The sequence below is a fragment of the Danio rerio genome, chromosome 10 (assembly GCF_049306965.1).
Source record: "Danio rerio strain Tuebingen ecotype United States chromosome 10, GRCz12tu, whole genome shotgun sequence".
Classification (NCBI taxonomy): Eukaryota; Metazoa; Chordata; class Actinopteri; order Cypriniformes; family Danionidae; genus Danio; species Danio rerio.
Window position 1 is genome coordinate 43,792,938 of NC_133185.1, and position 18,550 is coordinate 43,811,487.

Genomic DNA, 18,550 nt, shown 5'->3' on the forward strand with positions numbered 1-18,550 from the left:
CATCAACATTCTTGGGATAACCAATGTACAGGAGGATCTCTGGAAAGCAAAAGCACGACAGGAAGAGGAAACATGAGGCACAAATTGTGAGTCTGCATCATCTGACGGCGCGAGAGCAGATAATTTGCACGTGAGCTGACAAGGCTAAAATAACAAACAAAAATTCCTTTATGTTAAATCTCTAACTTACCTGAACAAAAATAAAAGAAAAGAAAGTACAATTCACTACCCTAACTACCTAACACAAAAACAGAGGTCAAAAGGTTTTACAAATAAAATGGCGTCAAACTCCTTACTATCCCTATATATATATATATATATATATATATATATATATATATATATATATATATATATATATATATATATATGCATACACATATATACACATATATATATATATATATATATATATATATACGTACGTACGTATGTATGTATGCATGTATGTATGTATATATATATATATATATATATATATATATATATATAAATGTATATATATATAAATGTATATGTATATATATAAATGTATATGTATATATATATAAATGTATATGTATATATATAAATGTATATGTATATATATATATATATATATATATATATATATATATATATATATATATATATATATATATATATATATATATATATATATATATAAAGCCAATTCAGCAAGGTAAAAAGTAACTGAAATAATATGACTTATTTTTAAAAGTGATGCGTTACTTTACTTGTTGCTTAAGTAATATTAATATGTAATGTGCATTACTTGTAACGCGTTACCCCCAGTACTTATTAGCACTAATAATTGACCGTGAACAATGTTGTGCTTTGATTGTCTGCTTATATGATTTCCCTATTAGCAATTTGCAAACAATACTTTTCAAAACTTAGTCCAAATGTGCGAGTATAAAACCAACTTTACCTCAATATTTCATGTATCCAGGGTTGTTTCTATCAGTTTTATGCTGAATGGTTGATTTGTGCTTTGTTCATTTGTCTCTGGACAGGAAGTCGTCATCGTCAGTGCTGTCAGGACTCCTATAGGGTCATTTAAAGGAAGCCTGTCCACATTACCAGCCACTAAACTGGGCTCCATTGCCATTAAAGGGGCTATTGATAAAGCAGGTTAGAGATCTGATAATCTTGAGAGGATTTCAGGATTTATTATTTATGATTAATAAATGTACACCTTGAAGGCCACTTGGAAATTCTAATCCACCTGGTCATCTGAATTTAAATACAAATATTGTCCATTGGAAAAATTAAAGTTGGGTTTATATTTGCACATTTGCTCATTTTTAAAGTGAAAACTTGTGACATGGTCTCTATATTGTTTATTACATTACTTTGAACATTCAATCTGAAAGTGCATGTAAATATGACTTAAAAACAACATTAGCTCTATTTAATTGAATGTAAACAATGTTGTACTTTGATGGTCATTTGCTGCTTATAAAATTTCCCTATTTAGAATTTGCAAGTAATACTTTTCTGAAATTCTACCATGAAGGCGAAAGTCTAAAGTATAAATGAACGCTGGTCATAATATTTTTTGTTTTATTGATTTTAGTTGTATTACAAAACCCAGCAAACAAATACAGAATATTAACCTATATAATATTTCAGAATGTACTTTCCCACCCCAACATTTGTTAAACAGAAATAACAATTAAAATAAATTATAAAATAAAATATAATACATAAAGTAAAAATAAATAAATACATTTAAATTCACCAGTGTGCATTTGCATATATAATAATAATAATAATAAAAACATTATTACATTGAATTTTAAATTACATTCATCTTTCTAAAGACTTCCAATTTTATTTATCCCTTTATAATGTGACTGAAAGGAGACCACACTTTGTTTTTAAGTCTCTGATTTACCTCTGATTACGCATGTTAATTTTTCAATAGCAAGGTTATCAGACAGTCACAATGTTTATTATTAATGTTAATTAATATTATTTCTCAGACAACACCAATGTTAATTAATATTATTTCTTAGACAACACCAATGATTTAACTTTATAAGGGTTAAGAAAATCAATATTTCGTCAAGTAACCCTGTTTATAAAAATATGAAATATTAGTTTTATTTGGAAAAAATATATATTTTTGACCAACTGTGAAACTTTCTCAGCCCCTTTATGGAATAAAACAAATATTGACATTTTACTTAAGTCCATACCTAATCAATGCAGAGAACAAAGTACAAAGTATTTCCATTTCAAATAAACATGTTGATGTTTAACAAAGAGTCCTAAAATATGTTACTTCTAAAGGAACAAAGTGAAGCACAGTAGTGTTTAAAATTGGTTATAAGAAATCATTCTTCAGCAGAAAATCAACAATATTAATTGGATCATGTAACACTGAAATTAAGATTTTGAAAGTGTAGCTTCTTTTCATCACAAATTGTATTTGCCTGTTAAAGTATAGATATTCCAATAGAAAGCTAGTAATTTTTTTTTGTAATAATATTTCAAAACAGTTCTTCTCTTAGTTAATAAATTCACAAGAGAAGACTTTAAAAGCAAAACACCTTTTAAGTGACCTTTATAGAGAAGTGTTTGGTAACACTTTATTTTAAGTCACAACTTAATCTATTAACAAATGGCTTATTACCTATGGAAGGTAAATCCTGCCAATTTTAAATAAATCAAATAAACATTGAAAATGAAAATGTAAATCAGATTAACAATTTCATTTTAAAACACTGTTCGCCAAAAAAAAACCAAAATGAAATGATTTCAATTTCATTTTCACTTTGACAACACATCGTCCCTGTCAAATTGATAATTTGATCAATCTATTAACAAAATTTTCCATAATTACCTGCCTATTATTAAGATATTAAATGTTCACTAGAATTGTACATTTCCTAAAGGAAATGTGAATGGGGTTTGCGTGGCAAATCGATGGGGTACAAAATGGTACTAAACTGGCCAAAATAGCAGTAAATGTGGAGAAATGGTTAAATTCATGTGTTTATGTGGTTGCTAATGTAATGTAAGTGGTTGCTAGGGTGTGGCAACGCCTTTGTAATAGGTGAAGACGATAGAGATTTGATCAACCTGCATCAAAAGAACCCAAACCCTGTCTTTCTACGATATTCCTGTGCTAAAATATGGCTTGTTTATGTTCTTATATGGTTGTTAGGGGGCCTAAAGTGGTTGCTATGGAGTGTCTACAAATTTTTTATGTCACTACCTAATACCGACTTGATAGGCGGAGTAAAATGAGCCCACTCCCAAGCTTCTACGACTCTCTAATCTAGATATCAATGTCAGCCATTTTGTGTCCATGTTAAGTCAATGGGGATTTTGGGGGTTACTTTCTTGCCCCTCATGGGGGCAGTGTACCCCCACCCTCTTTGAAAAATCATAGCACACCTCTTCTCAACAGGCCGATCGATTTGACACCTCACTCATCATTCTAGGGCAAAAAATGCGGCCGGAGTTGCGCGCCGAAGTTTTGAAAAAGTGAACAGTAATAGTAACACTAGAATTGTACATTTCCTAAAGGAAATGTGAATGGGGTTTGCGTGGCAAATCGATGGGGTACAAAATGGTACTAAACTGGGCAATAGCACTGGAAAGGTAAGAAATGGTGGTTGCTAAGATGTTGCTAGGCGGTTGCTAGGGTGTCCTGAGTGGTTGCTAGGTGGTTGCTAGGGTGTTCTGAGTGGTTGCTAAGTGGTTGCTAAGGTGTTGCTAGGCGGTTGCTAGGGTGTTCTGAGTGGTTGCTAGGTGGTTGCTAGGCGGTTGCTAGGGTGTTCTGAGTGGTTGCTAGGTGGTTGCTAAGGTGTTGCTAGGCGGTTGCTAAGGTGTCCTAAGTGGTTGCTAGGTGGTTGCTAAGGTGTTGCTAGGTGGTTGCTTGGGTATTCTAAGTGGTTGCTAAGGCGTTGCTAGGCGGTTGCTAAGGTGTCCTAAGTGTTTTCTAAGTGGTTGCTAAGGTGTTGCTAGGTGGTTGCTAGGGTATTCTAAGTGGTTGCTAAGGCGTTGCTAGGCGGTTGCTAGGGTGTCCTAAGTGGTTGCTAGGTGGTTGCTAAGGTGTTGCTAGGCGGTTGCTAAGGTGTCCTAAGTGGTTGCTAAGGTGTTGCTAGGTGGTTGCTAGGGTATTCTAAGTGGTTGCTAAGGCGTTGCTAGGCGGTTGCTAGGGTGTCCTGAGTGGTCGCTAGGCCCTTACTAAGGCGCTACTAGGCGGTTGCTAGGTGGTTGCTAGGCGGTTGCTAGGGTAATTTGAGTGGTTGCTAGGCAGTTGCTAGGGTACCCGGGGTGGTTACTAGGCAAGCCTCATATACATGCCTGATGAAATAATTATACTAAGTAAGCATTTCTAGCAAGTTACAGTACTTGGCTAGTCAATATTAGCATGTAGCTAGTCACTGCTAGCATGTGTAGCATATAGGAAGTTCCGTTTGCTAGCATGAGTGAAACGAGCCAATCCCCAAGTCTCTACGATGTTCCGATGTTGAGATATAGCTGTTGATGAACGGTTGCTAGGGTACTCTCTTTTGTTGCTATGGGCGAGGTTACAGAGTGAACTTGAATGTGGTTGGCTGTCCAAGTCAAATGAGCCAACCCCCAAGTCAATAGGACACTGCTAAGCAAAGATATGCATGTAGGGCAGTTATAATGGCAGTCTATGGGACCAGTTTGGGGGCGTGGCTTGTGAGATTCATTATCATATTGAGATGCTCATTGGTTGTCTGAGTCAGATGAGCCATCCCCCAAGTCAATAGGACACTGCTAAGCAAAGATATGCATGTAGGGCAGTTATAATGGCAGTCTATGGGACCAGTTTGGGGGCGTGGCTTGTGAGCTTAATTATCATATTGAGATGCTGATTGGTTGTCTGAGTCAGATGAGCCCACCCCCATGTCTCTATGACCCTCCTATGTAATGTTATAGATGTGTGACCTTTATAATGGAAGTCAATGGGATCTGCAATGGGACATCCCATCCCATGTTAAGTCAATGGGGCACTTATTAAGGGTCTTTAAGTGGTTTGGGGGGGCGTGGCTTGTGAGCTTCAAAATCATAATGAGATGCTGATTGGTTGCCTTAGTCAAATAAGCCAACCCCCAAGTCTGTATGACAGTGCTATGTACTTTGATTGACATATGACATTTATAATGGGAGTCAATGTAATGAATGGGAGTCAATGGGCAATGTAAAGTCAATGGGGACCCTTTTAGGACGTCCTAGCACCCCAGGGGAACAACCTATACCCCCTTTCGGGGTATGTTCTCACTTAGGCTGCAACCCCCTACAGATGTTGTGAATCCCATATTTCTATGAAATTCACACTCGGCGCTGTGATTCGTCAAAGTTCGGCTCCATGTAAAGTCAATGGAGACTTTGGGACGTCCTAGCTCCCCAGGGGTACAACATTTACCGCCTTTCGGGGTGTGGGTTGAAGCCTCCTATAACCCTCTCGAGATGTCGCGAATCCCATGTCTCTACGAATTTCACTGTTGGCGCTACGGCGATTTCCGGGAATAGTATCTTACGAGTGTCTAGAAAATGAATGGGAGTCAATGGGGCCCATGTTAGTCAATGGGAGCACTTTGGGATGTCCTAGAGCCCCAGGGGTGCAACTTTTACCCCCTTGCGAGGTATGTTCTTACTTAGGCTGCAACCCCCTACAGATGCTGTGAATCCCATATTTCTATGAAATTCACACTCGGCGCTGTGAGTCGTCAAAGTTCGGCTCAATGTTAAGTCTATGGGATTTTTGGGGGGGTTTTTTGGCCCCTGCGGGGCCAAAAAACCCCCCACCCCTTATAAAAGTCATAGCACACCATTCCCGATAAGACCGCACGATTTGACCCCACTTTCAAGGGTCTGGGACGAAAGCTGCGGGACTAGTTACGCGCCGAACTTTGGGCGGAAGTAAGAATAATAATTATAATAATAAACCACAATAGTAAGAATGGACTTTGCCTATGGCAAACCCCATTAACTAGAATTGTACATTTCCTAAAGGAAATGTGAATGGGGTTTGCGTGGCAAATCGATGGGGTACAAAATGGTACTAAACTGGGCAATAGCACTGGAAAGGTAAGAAATGGTGGTTGCTAAGATGTTGCTAGGCGGTTGCTAGGGTGTCCTGAGTGGTTGCTAGGTGGTTGCTAGGGTGTTCTGAGTGGTTGCTAGGCGGTTGCTAGGCGGTTGCTAGGGTGTTCTGAATGGTTGCTAGGTGGTTGCTAAGGTGTTGCTAGGCGGTTGCTAAGGTGTCCTAAGTGGTTGCTAAGGTGTTGCTAGGCGGTTGCTAGGGTGTCCTAAGTGGTTGCTAGGGTGTTCTGAGTGGTTGCTAGGCGGTTGTTAAGGTGTTGCTAGGTGGTTGCTAGGGTATTCTAAGTGGTTGCTAAGGCGTTGCTAGGCGGTTGCTAGGGTGTCCTAAGTGGTTGCTAGGTGGTTGCTAAGGTGTTGCTAGGCGGTTGCTAGGGTGTCCTGAGTGGTTTCTAGGTGGTTGCTAAGGTGTTGCTAGGTGGTTGCTAGGGTGTTCTGAGTGGTTGCTAGGCGGTTGCTAAGGTGTTGCTAGGCAGTTGCTAAGGTGTCCTGAGTGGTTGCTAGGTGGTTGCTAAGGTGTTGCTAGGTTTTTGCTAGGGTGTTCTGAGTGGTTGCTAGGGTGTTCTGAGTGGTTGCTAGGTGGTTGCTAAGGTGTTGCTAGGCGGTTGCTAGGGTGTCCTGAGTGGTTGCTAGGTGGTTGCTAAGGTGTTGCTAGGCGGTTGCTAAGGTGTCCTAAGTGGTTGCTAAGGTATTGCTAGGCGGTTGCTAAGGTGTCCTAAGTAGTTGCTAGGTGGTTGCTAAGGTGTTGCTAGGTGGTTGCTAGGGTATTCTTAGTGGTTGCTAGGTGGTTGCTAAGGTGTTGCTAGGCGGTTGCTAAGGTGTCCTAAGTGGTTGCTAGGTGGTTGCTAAGGTGTTGCTAGGTGGTTGCTAGGGTGTCCTGAGTGGTTGCTAGGTGGTTGCTAGGGTGTTCTGAGTGGTTGCTAGGTGGTTGCTAGGCGGTTGCTAGGGTGTTCTGAGTGGTTGCTAGGTGGTTGCTAAGGTGTTACTAGGCGGTTGCTAAGGTGTCCTAAGTGGTTGCTAGGTGGTTGCTAAGGTGTTGCTAGGTGGTTGCTAGGGTGTTCTGAGTGGTTGCTAGGTGATTGCTAGGGTGTTCTGAGTTGTTGCTAGGTGGTTGCTAAGGTGTTGCTAGGCGGTTGCTAGGGTGTCCTGAGTGGTCGCTAGGCCCTTACTAAGGCGTTACTAGGCGGTTGCTAGGTGGTTGCTAGGCGGTTGCTAGGGTAATTTGGGTGGTTGCTAGGCAGTTGCTAGGGTACCCTGGGTGGTTACTAGGCAAGCCTCACATACATGCCTGATAAAATATTTATACTTAGTAAGCATTTCTAGCATGTTACAGTACTTGGCTAGTCCATATTAGCATGTAGCTAGTCACTGCTAGCATGTGTAGCATATAGGAAGTTCCGTTTGCTAGCATGAGTCAAACGAGCCAATCCCCAAGTCTCTACGATGTTCCGATGCTGAGATATATCTGTTGATGAACGGTTGCTAGGGTACTCTGTTTTGTTGCTATGGGCGAGGTTGCAGAGTGAACTTGAATGTGGTTGGCTGTCCAAGTCAAATGAGCCAAACCCCAAGTCAATAGGACACTGCTAAGCAAAGATATGCATGTCGGGCAGTTATAATGGCAGTCTATGGGACCAGTTTGGGGGCGTGGCTTGTGAGATTCATTATCATATTGAGATGCTCATTGGTTGTCTGAGTCAGATGAGCCATCCCCCAAGCCAATAGGACACTGCTAAGCAAAGATATGCATGTAGGGCAGTTATAATGGCAGTCTATGGGACCAGTTTGGGGGCGTGGCTTGTGAGCTTCATTATCATATTGAGATGCTGATTGGTTGTCTGAGTCAGATGAGCCCACCCCCATGTCTCTATGACACTCCTATGTAATGTTATAGATGTGTGACCTTTATAATGGAAGTCAATGGGATCTGCAATGGGACATCCCACCCCATGTTAAGTCAATGGGGCACTTATTAAGGGTCTTTAAGTGGTTTGGGGGGGCGTGGCTTGTGAGCTTCAAAATCATAATGAGATGCTGATTGGTTGCCCTAGTCAAATAAGCCAACCCCCAAGTCTGTATGACAGTGCTATGTACTTTGATTGACATATGACATTTATAATGGGAGTCAATGTAATGAATGGGAGTCAATGGGCAATGTAAAGTCAATGGGAACCCTTTTGGGACGTCCTAGCACCCCAGGGGTACAACCTATACCCCCTTTCAGGGTATGTTCTCACTTAGGCTGCAACCCCCTACAGATGTTGTGAATCCCATATTTCTATGAAATTCACACTCGGCGCTGTGATTCGTCAAAGTTCGGCTCCATGTAAAGTCAATGGAGACTTTGGGACGTCCTAGCTCCCCAGGGGTACAACATTTACCGCCTTTCGGGGTGTGGTTTGAAGCCTCCTATAACCCTCTCGAGATGTCGTGAATCCCATGTCTCTACGATATTCACTGTTGGCGCTACGGCGATTTCCGGGAATAGTATCTACGAGTGTCTAGAAAATGAATGGGAGTCAATGGGCCAATGTAAGTCAATGGGAGCACTTTGGGACGTCCTAGAGCCCCAGGGGTGCAACTTATACCCCCTTGCGGGGTATGTTCTCACTTAGGCTGCAACCCCCTACAGATGCTGTGAATCCCATATTTCTATGAATTTCACACTTGGCGCTATAATCTGTCAAAGTTGGGCGTAATGTTGAGTCAATGCGTTTTGGGGGGTGGTTTTGGGGCCCCTGCGGGGCCCCAAAACCACCCACCCCTTATAAAAGTCATAGCACACCATTCCCGATAAAGCCGCACGATTTGAGCCCACTTTCAAGGGTCTGGGACGAAAGCTGCGGGACTAGTTACGCGCCGAAAAAGTGTACGGAAGAAGAAGAAGAAGAAGAAGAAGGAAGAAGAATAATAAACCACAATAGTAAGAATGGACTTTGCCTATGGCAAACCCCATTAACTAGAATTGTACATTTCCTAAAGGAAATGTGAATGGGGTTTGCGTGGCAAATCGATGGGGTACAAAATGGTACTAAACTGGGCAATAGCACTGGAAAGGTAAGAAATGGTCAAATTCATGTGTTTATGTGGTTGCTAGGGTAATGTAAATGGTTGCTAGGGTGTGGCAACGCCTTTGTAATAGGTGAAGACAATAGAGATTTGATCAACCTGCATCAAAAGAACCCAAACCCTGTCTTTCTACGATATTCCTGTGCTAAAATATGGCTTGTTTATGTTGTTATATGGTTGTTAGGGGGCCTAAAGTGGTTGCTAGGGAGTGTCTACAAATTTGTTACGTCACTACTTAATACCGACTTGATAGGCAGAGTAAAATGAGCCCACTCCCAATCTTCTACGACTGTGTAATTTAGATATCAATGTCAGCCATTTTGTGCCCATGTTAAGTCTATGGGGATTTTGGGGGTTACTTTCTTGCCCCTCATGGGGGCAGTGTACCCCCACCCTCTTTGAAAAATCATAGCACACCTCTCCTCAACAGGCCGGTCGATTTGACACCTCACTCATCAGTCTAGGGCAAAAAATGCGGCCGGAGTTGCGCGCCGAAGGATTGAAAAAGTGAACAGTAATAGTAACACTAGAATTGTACATTTCCTAAAGGAAATGTGAGTGGGGTTTGCGTGGCAAATCGATGGGGTACAATGTATTTGTTTTGGTTGCTAGGGTGTACTGAATGGTTGCTAAGGTGTTCTGAGTGGTTGCTAGATGGTTGCTAAGGTGTCCTAGGTGGTTGCTAAGGCGTTGCTAGGCGGTTGCTATGGTGTCCTGAGTGGTTGCTAGGTGGTTGCTAAGGTGTTGCTAGGCGGTTGCTAGGGTGTTCTGAGTGGTTGCTAGGTGGTTGCTAAGGTGTTGCTAGGCGGTTGCTAAGGTGTCCTAAGTGGTTGCTAAGGTGTTGCTAGGTGGTTGCTAGGGTATTCTAAGTGGTTGCTAAGGCGTTGCTAGGCGGTTGCTAGGGTGTCCTGAGTGGTTGCTAGGTGGTTGCTAAGGTGTTGCTAGGCGGTTGCTAAGGTGTCCTAAGTGGTTGCTAGGTGGTTGCTAAGGTGTTGCTAGGTGGTTGCTAGGGTATTCTAAGTGGTTGCTAGGCGGTTGCTAGGGTGTCCTGAGTGGTTGCTAGGTGGTTGCTAAGGTGTTGCTAGGTGGTTGCTAGGGTGTCCTGAGTGGTTGCTAGGCGGTTGCTAAGGTGTTGCTAGGTGGTTGCTAGGGTGTTCTGAGTGGTTGCTAGGCGGTTGCTAGGCGGTTGCTAGGGTGTTCTGAGTGGTTGCTAGGTGGTTGCTAAGGTGTTGCTAGGCGGTTGCTAAGGTGTCCTAAGTGGTTGCTAGGTGGTTGCTAAGGTGTTGCTAGGTGGTTGCTAGGGTATTCTGAGTGGTTGCTAAGGCGTTGCTAGGCGGTTGCTAGGGTGTCCTGAGTGGTCGCTAGGCCCTTACTAAGGCGTTACTAGGCGGTTGCTAGGTGGTTGCTAGGCGGTTGCTAGGGTAATTTGGGTGGTTGCTAGGCAGTTGCTAGGGTACCCTGGGTGGTTACTAGGCAAGCCTCACATACATGCCTGATGAAATATTTATACTTAGTAAGCATTTCTAGCAAGTTACAGTACATGGCTAGTCAATATTAGCATGTAGCTAGTCACTGCTAGCATGTGTAGCATATAGGAAGTTCCGTTTGCTAGCATGAGTCAAACGAGCCAATCCCCAAGTCTCTACGATGTTCCGATGCCGAGATATAGCTGTTGATGAACGGTTGCTAGGGTACTCTGTTTTGTTGCTATGGGCGAGGTTACAGAGTGAACTTGAATGTGGTTGGCTGTCCAAGTCAAATGAGCCAACCCCCAAGTCAATAGGACACTGCTAAGCAAAGATATGCATGTAGAGCAGTTATAATGGCAGTCTATGGGACCAGTTTGGGGGCGTGGCTTGTGAGATTCATTATCATATTGAGATGCTCATTGGTTGTCTGAGTCAGATGAGCCATCCCCCAAGTCAATAGGACACTGCTAAGCAAAGATATGCATGTAGAGCAGTTATAATGGCAGTCTATGGGACCAGTTTGGGGGCGTGGCTTGTGAGATTCATTATCATATTGAGATGCTCATTGATTGTCTGAGTCAGATGAGCCATCCCCCAAGCCAATAGGACACTGCTAAGCAAAGATATGCATGTAGGGCAGTTATAATGGCAGTCTATGGGACCAGTTTGGGGGCGTGGCTTGTGAGATTCATTATCATATTGAGATGCTGATTGGTTGTCTGAGTCAGATGAGCCCACCCCCATGTCTCTATGACACTCCTATGTAATGTTATAGATGTGTGACCTTTATAATGGAAGTCAATGGGATCTGCAATGGGACATCCCACCCCATGTTAAGTCAATGGGGCACTTATTAGGGGTCTTTAAGTGGTTTGGGGGGGCGTGGCTTGTGAGCTTCAAAATCATAATGAGATGCTGATTGGTTGCCTGAGTCAAATGAGCCCACCCCCAAGTCAGTATGACACTGCTATGTACTGTGATTGACATGTGACATTTATAATGGGAGTCAATGTAATGAATGGGAGTCAATGGGCCCATGTTAAGTCAATGGGACCACTTTGGGACGTCCTAGCCCCCCAGGGGTACAACTTATACCCCCCTGCGTGGTATGTTCTCACTTAGGCTGCAACCCCCTACAGCTGTTGTGAATCCCATATTTCTACGAAATTCACACTCGGCGCTATGATTCGTCAAAGTTTGGCTCAATGTTAAGTCTATGGGATTTTGGGGGGGGTTTTTTGGCCCCTGCGGGGCCAAAAAACCCCCCACCCCTTATAAAAGTCATAGCACACCATTCCCGATAAGACCGGACGATTTGAGCCCACTTTCAAGGGTCTGGGACGAAAGCTGCGGGACGAGTTACGCGCCGAAAAACGTACGGAAGAAGAAGAATAATAATAAGTATGGAGAATAACAATAGTGGACTTTGCCTAAGGCAAACCCCACTAACTAGAATTGTACATTTCCTAAAGGAAATGTGAGTGGGGTTTGCGTGGCAAATCGATGGGGTACAATGTATTTGTTTTGGTTGCTAGGGTGTTCTGAATGGTTGCTAAGGTGTTCTGAGTGGTTGCTAGATGGTTGCTAAGGTGTCCTAAGTGGTTGCTAAGGCGTTGCTAGGCGGTTGCTATGGTGTCCTGAGTGGTTGCTAGGTGGTTGCTAAGGTGTTGCTAGGTGGTTGCTAGGGTGTTCTGAGTGGTTGCTAGGTGGTTGCTAAGGTGTTGCTAGGCGGTTGCTAAGGTGTCCTAAGTGGTTGCTAGGTGGTTGCTAAGGTGTTGCTAGGTGGTTGCTAGGGTATTCTAAGTGGTTGCTAAGGCGTTGCTAGGTGGTTGCTAGGGTGTCCTGAGTGGTTGCTAGGTGGTTGCTAAGGTGTTGCTAGGCGGTTGCTAAGGTGTCCTAAGTGGTTGCTAGGTGGTTGCTAAGGTGTTGCTAGGTGGTTGCTAGGGTATTCTAAGTGGTTGCTAGGCGGTTGCTAGGGTGTCCTGAGTGGTTGCTAGGTGGTTGCTAAGGTGTTGCTAGGCGGTTGCTAAGGTGTCCTAAGTGGTTGCTAGGTGGTTGCTAAGGTGTTGCTAGGGTGTTCTGAGTGGTTGCTAGGCGGTTGCTAGGGTGTCCTAAGTGGTTGCTAGGTGGTTGCTAAGGTGTTGCTAGGCGGTTGCTAGGGTGTCCTGAGTGGTTGCTAGGTCGTTGCTAAGGCGTTGCTAGGTGGTTGCTAGGGTATTCTAAGTGGTTGCTAAGGCGTTGCTAGGCGGTTGCTAGGGTGTCCTGAGTGGTCGCTAGGCCCTTACTAAGGCGCTACTAGGCGGTTGCTAGGTGGTTGCTAGGCGGTTGCTAGGGTAATTTGAGTGGTTGCTAGGCAGTTGCTAGGGTACCCGGGGTGGTTACTAGGCAAGCCTCATATACATGCCTGATGAAATAATTATACTTAGTAAGCATTTCTAGCAAGTTACAGTACTTGGCTAGTCAATATTAGCATGTAGCTAGTCACTGCTAGCATGTGTAGCATACAGGAAGTTCCGTTTGCTAGCATGAGTCAAACGAGCCAATCCCCAAGTCTCTACGATGTTCCGATGCTGAGATATAGCTGTTGATGAATGGTTGCTAGGGTACTCTGTTTTGTTGCTATGGGCGAGGTTACAGAGTGAACTTGAATGTGGTTGGTTGTCCAAGTCAAATGAGCCAACCCCCAAGTCAATAGGACACTGCTAAGCAAAGATATGCATGTAGGCCTATTTTAATGGAAGTCTATGGGACCAATTTGGGGGCGTGGCTTGTGAGCTTCATTATCATATCGAGATGCTCATTGGTTGTCTGAGTCAGATGAGCCATCCCCCAAGTCAATAGGACACTGCTAAGCAAAGATATGCATGTAGGCCAGTTATAATGGCAGTCTATGGGACCAGTTTGGGGGCGTGGCTTGTGAGCTTCATTACCATATTGAGATGCTCATTGGTTGTCTGGGTCCAATGAGCCAACCCCTAAGCCTGTATGACACTGCAATGCAAAGATAAGCATCTAGCCCAATTATAATAGAAGTCTATGGGATCAATTTGGGGGCGTGGCTTGTGAGCTTCATTATCATATAGTGATGCTGATTGGTTGCCTGAGTCAAATGAGCCCACCCCCATGTCTCTATGACACTCCTATGTAATGTTATAGATGTGTGACATTTATAATGGAAGTCAATGGGATGTGCAATGGGACGTCCCACCCCATGTTAAGTCAATGGGGCAGTTATTAAGGGTCTTCAAATGGTTTGGGGGGCGTGGCTTGTCAGCTTTAAAATCATATTGAGATGCTGATTGGTTGCCTCAGTCAAATAAGACAACCCCTAAGTGTATGACACTGCTATGTAATGTGATTGACATGTGAGTCAAGAAATGAATGGGAGTCAATGGGCCATGTAAAGTCAATGGGGACCCCTTTGGGACGTCCTAGCACCCCAGGGGTACAACTTATACCCCTTTTTGGGGTATGTTCTCATACAGGCTGCAACCCCCTACAGATGTTGCGAATCCCATATTTCTACGAATTTCACACTTGGCGCTATAACGCTTTAAAAGTCGTCCCATTTCGCGGCGCGTTTAGTGCTCTTCTAGAAAAATGAATGGGAGTCAATGGGGCCAATGTAAGTCAATGGGAGCACTTTGGGACGTCCTAGAGCCCCAGGGGTGCAACTTTTACCCCCTTGCGAGGTATGTTCTCACTAAGGCTGCAACCCTCTACAGATGCTGTGAATCCCATATTTCTATGAAATTCACACGCGGCGCTGTGAGTCGTCAAAGTTCGGCTCAATGTTAAGTCTATGGGATTTTTGGGCGGGTTTTTTGGCCCCTGCGGGGCCAAAAAACCCCCCACCCCTTATAAAAGTCATAGCACACCATTCCCGATAAGACCGCACGATTTGACCCCACTTTCAAGGGTCTGGGACGAAAGCTGCGGGACTAGTTACGCGCCAAACTTTGGGCGGAATTAAGAATAATAATTATAATAAACCAGCACAATTGTAAGAATGGACTTTGCCTATGGCAAACCCCATTAACTAGAATTGTACATTTCCTAAAGGAAATGTGAATGGGGTTTGCGTGGCAAATCGATGGGGTAAAATGCATGACCGTACTGGCCAAAAAGCAACAACATGCTAATCGAGGTTGTTCTGAGTGGTTGCTAGGTGGTTGCTATGGTGTTGCTAGGCGGTTGCTAGGGTGTTCTAAGTGGTTGCTAGGTGGTTGCTAAGGTGTTGCTAGACGGTTGCTATGGTGTTCTAAGTGATTGCTAGGTGGTTGCTAAGGTGTTGCTAGGCGGTTGCTAAGGTGTCCAGAGTGGTTGCTAAGGTGTTGCTAGGTGGTTGCTAAGGTGTCCTGAGTGGTTGCTAGGTGGTTGCTAAGGTGTTGCTAGGTGGTTGCTAGGGTATTCTAAGTGGTTGCTAGGCGGTTGCTAGGGTGTCCTGAGTGGTTGCTAGGTGGTTGCTAAGGTGTTGCTAGGTGGTTGCTAGGGTGTCCTGAGTGGTTGCTAGGTGGTTGCTAAGGTGTTGCTAGGTGGTTGCTAGGGTGTTCTGAGTGGTTGCTAGGCGGTTGCTAGGGTGTTCTGAGTGGTTGCTAGGTGGTTGCTAAGGTGTTGCTAGGCGGTTGCTAAGGTGTCCTGAGTGGTTGCTAGGTGGTTGCTAAGGTGTTGCTAGGTGGTTGCTAGGGTATTCTGAGTGGTTGCTAAGGCGTTGCTAGGCGGTTGCTAGGGTGTCCTGAGTGGTCGCTAGGCCCTTACTAAGGCGTTACTAGGCGGTTGCTAGGTGGTTGCTAGGCGGTTGCTAGGGTAATTTTGGTGGTTGCTAGGCAGTTGCTAGGGTACCCTGGGTGGTTACTAGGCAAGCCTCACATACATGCCTGATGAAATATTTATACTTAGTGAGCATTTCTAGCAAGTTACAGTACATGGCTAGTCAATATTAGCATGTAGCTAGTCACTACTAGCATGTGTAGCATATAGGAAGTTCCGTTTGCTAGCATGAGTCAAACGAGCCAATCCCCAAGTCTCTACGATGTTCCGATGCTGAGATATAGCTGTTGATGAACGGTTGCTAGGGTACTCTCTTTTGTTGCTATGGGCGAGGTTACAGAGTGAACTTGAATGTGGTTGGCTGTCCAAGTCAAATGAGCCAACCCCCAAGTCAATAGGACACTGCTAAGCAAAGATATGCATGTAGGGCAGTTATAATGGCAGTCTATGGGACCAGTTTGGGGGCGTGGCTTGTGAGATTCATTATCATATCGAGATGCTCATTGGTTGTCTGAGTCAGATGAGCCATCCCCCAAGTCAATCGGACACTGCTAAGCAAAGATATGCATGTAGGGCAGTTATAATGGCAGTCTATGGGACCAGTTTGGGGGCGTGGCTTGTGAGCTTCATTATCATATTGAGATGCTGATTGGTTGTCTGAGTCAGATGAGCCCACCCCCATGTCTCTATGACACTCCTATGTAATGTTATAGATGTGTGACCTTTATAATGGAAGTCAATGGGATCTGCAATGGGACATCCCACCCCATGTTAAGTCAATGGGGCACTTATTAAGGGTCTTTAAGTGGTTTGGGGGGGCGTGGCTTGTGAGCTTCAAAATCATAATGAGATGCTGATTGGTTGCCTTAGTCAAATAAGCCAACCCCCAAGTCTGTATGACAGTGCTATGTACTTTGATTGACATATAACATTTATAATGGGAGTCAATGTAATGAATGGGAGTCAATGGGCAATGTAAAGTCAATGGGGACCACTTTGGGACGTCCTAGCACCCGAGGGGTACAACCTATACCCCATTTCAGGGTATGTTCTCACTTAGGCTGCCACCCCCTACAGATGTTGCGAATCCCATATTTCTATGAAATTCACACTCGGCGCTGTGATTCGTCAAAGTTCGGCTCCATGTAAAGTCAATGGAGACTTTGGGACGTCCTAGCTCCCCAGGGGTACAACATTTACCGCCTTTCGGGGTGTGGGTTGAAGCCTCCTATAACCCTCTCGAGATGTCGCGAATCCCATGTCTCTACGAATTTCACTGTTGGCGCTACGGCGATTTCCGGGAATAGTATCTTACGAGTGTCTAGAAAATGAATGGGAGTCAATGGGCCAATGTAAGTCAATGGGAGCACTTTGGGACGTCCTAGAGCCCCAGGGGTACAACTTATACCCCCTTGCGGGGTATGTTCTTACTTAGGCTGCAACCCCCTACAGATGCTGTGAATCCCATACTTCTATGAAATTCTCACTCGGCGCTGTGATTCGTCAAAGTTCGGCTCAATGTTAAGTCTATGGGATTTTTGGGGGGGTTTTTTGGCCCCTGCGGGGCCAAAAAACCCCCGACCCCTTATAAAAGTCATAGCACACCATTCCCGATAAGACCGCACGATTTGAGCCCACTTTCAAGGGTCTGGGACGAAAGCTGCGGGACTAGTTACGCGCCGAAAAAGCGTACGGAAGAAGAAGAATAATAATAAGAAGAAACCACAATAGTAAGAATGGACTTTGCCTAAGGCAAACCCCATTAACTAGAATTGTACATTTCCTAAAGGAAATGTGAATGGGGTTTGCGTGGCAAATTTTGTTGTTATATGGTTGTTAGGGGGCCTAAAGTGGTTGCTAGGGAGTGTCTACAAATTTGTTATGTCACTACCTAATACCGACTTGATAAACCGAGTAAAATGAGCCCACTCCCAAGCTTCTACGACTCCCTAATCTAGATATCAATGTCAGCCATTTTGTGTCCATGTTAAGTCTATGGGGATTTTTGGGGGTTACTTTGTTGCCCCTCATGGGGGCAGTGTACCCCCACCCTCTTTGAAAAATCATAGCACACCTCTCCTCAACAGGCCGGTCGATTTGACACCTCACTCATCATTCTAGGGCAAAAAATGCGGCCGGAGTTGCGCGCCGAAGTTTTGAAAAAGTGAACAGTAATAGTAACACTAGAATTGTACATTTCCTAAAGGAAATGTGAATGGGGTTTGCGTGGCAAATCGATGGGGTACAAAATGGTACTAAACTGGGCAATAGCACTGGAAAGGTAAGAAATGGTGGTTGCTAAGATGTTGCTAGGCGGTTGCTAGGGTGTCCTGAGTGGTTGCTAGGTGGTTGCTAGGGTGTTCTGAGTGGTTGCTAGGCGGTTGCTAGGCGGTTGCTAGGGTGTTCTGAATGGTTGCTAGGTGGTTGCTAAGGTGTTGCTAGGCGGTTGCTAAGGTGTCCTAAGTGGTTGCTAAGGTGTTGCTAGGCGGTTGCTAGGGTGTCCTAAGTGGTTGCTAGGGTGTTCTGAGTGGTTGCTAGGCGGTTGTTAAGGTGTTGCTAGGTGGTTGCTAGGGTATTCTAAGTGGTTGCTAAGGCGTTGCTAGGCGGTTGCTAGGGTGTCCTAAGTGGTTGCTAGGTGGTTGCTAAGGTGTTGCTAGGCGGTTGCTAGGGTGTCCTGAGTGGTTTCTAGGTGGTTGCTAAGGTGTTGCTAGGTGGTTGCTAGGGTGTTCTGAGTGGTTGCTAGGCGGTTGCTAAGGTGTTGCTAGGCAGTTGCTAAGGTGTCCTGAGTGGTTGCTAGGTGGTTGCTAAGGTGTTGCTAGGTTTTTGCTAGGGTGTTCTGAGTGGTTGCTAGGGTGTTCTGAGTGGTTGCTAGGTGGTTGCTAAGGTGTTGCTAGGCGGTTGCTAGGGTGTCCTGAGTGGTTGCTAGGTGGTTGCTAAGGTGTTGCTAGGCGGTTGCTAAGGTGTCCTAAGTGGTTGCTAAGGTATTGCTAGGCGGTTGCTAAGGTGTCCTAAGTAGTTGCTAGGTGGTTGCTAAGGTGTTGCTAGGTGGTTGCTAGGGTATTCTTAGTGGTTGCTAGGTGGTTGCTAAGGTGTTGCTAGGCGGTTGCTAAGGTGTCCTAAGTGGTTGCTAGGTGGTTGCTAAGGTGTTG

General features: G+C 44.4%; 1 protein-coding gene across 2 annotated transcripts in view; it reads left to right on the forward strand.

Moving 5' to 3' along the window:
• acat1 (acetyl-CoA acetyltransferase 1) overlaps nt 1-18,550 on the forward strand; it is a 70,029-nt gene that overhangs the window by 995 nt on the left and 50,484 nt on the right. For both annotated transcript variants that reach the window (NM_001003746.1, XM_073913796.1), the window contains 1 exon segment: nt 1,017-1,134. In NM_001003746.1, the coding sequence (NP_001003746.1) occupies nt 1,017-1,134 (118 nt within the window).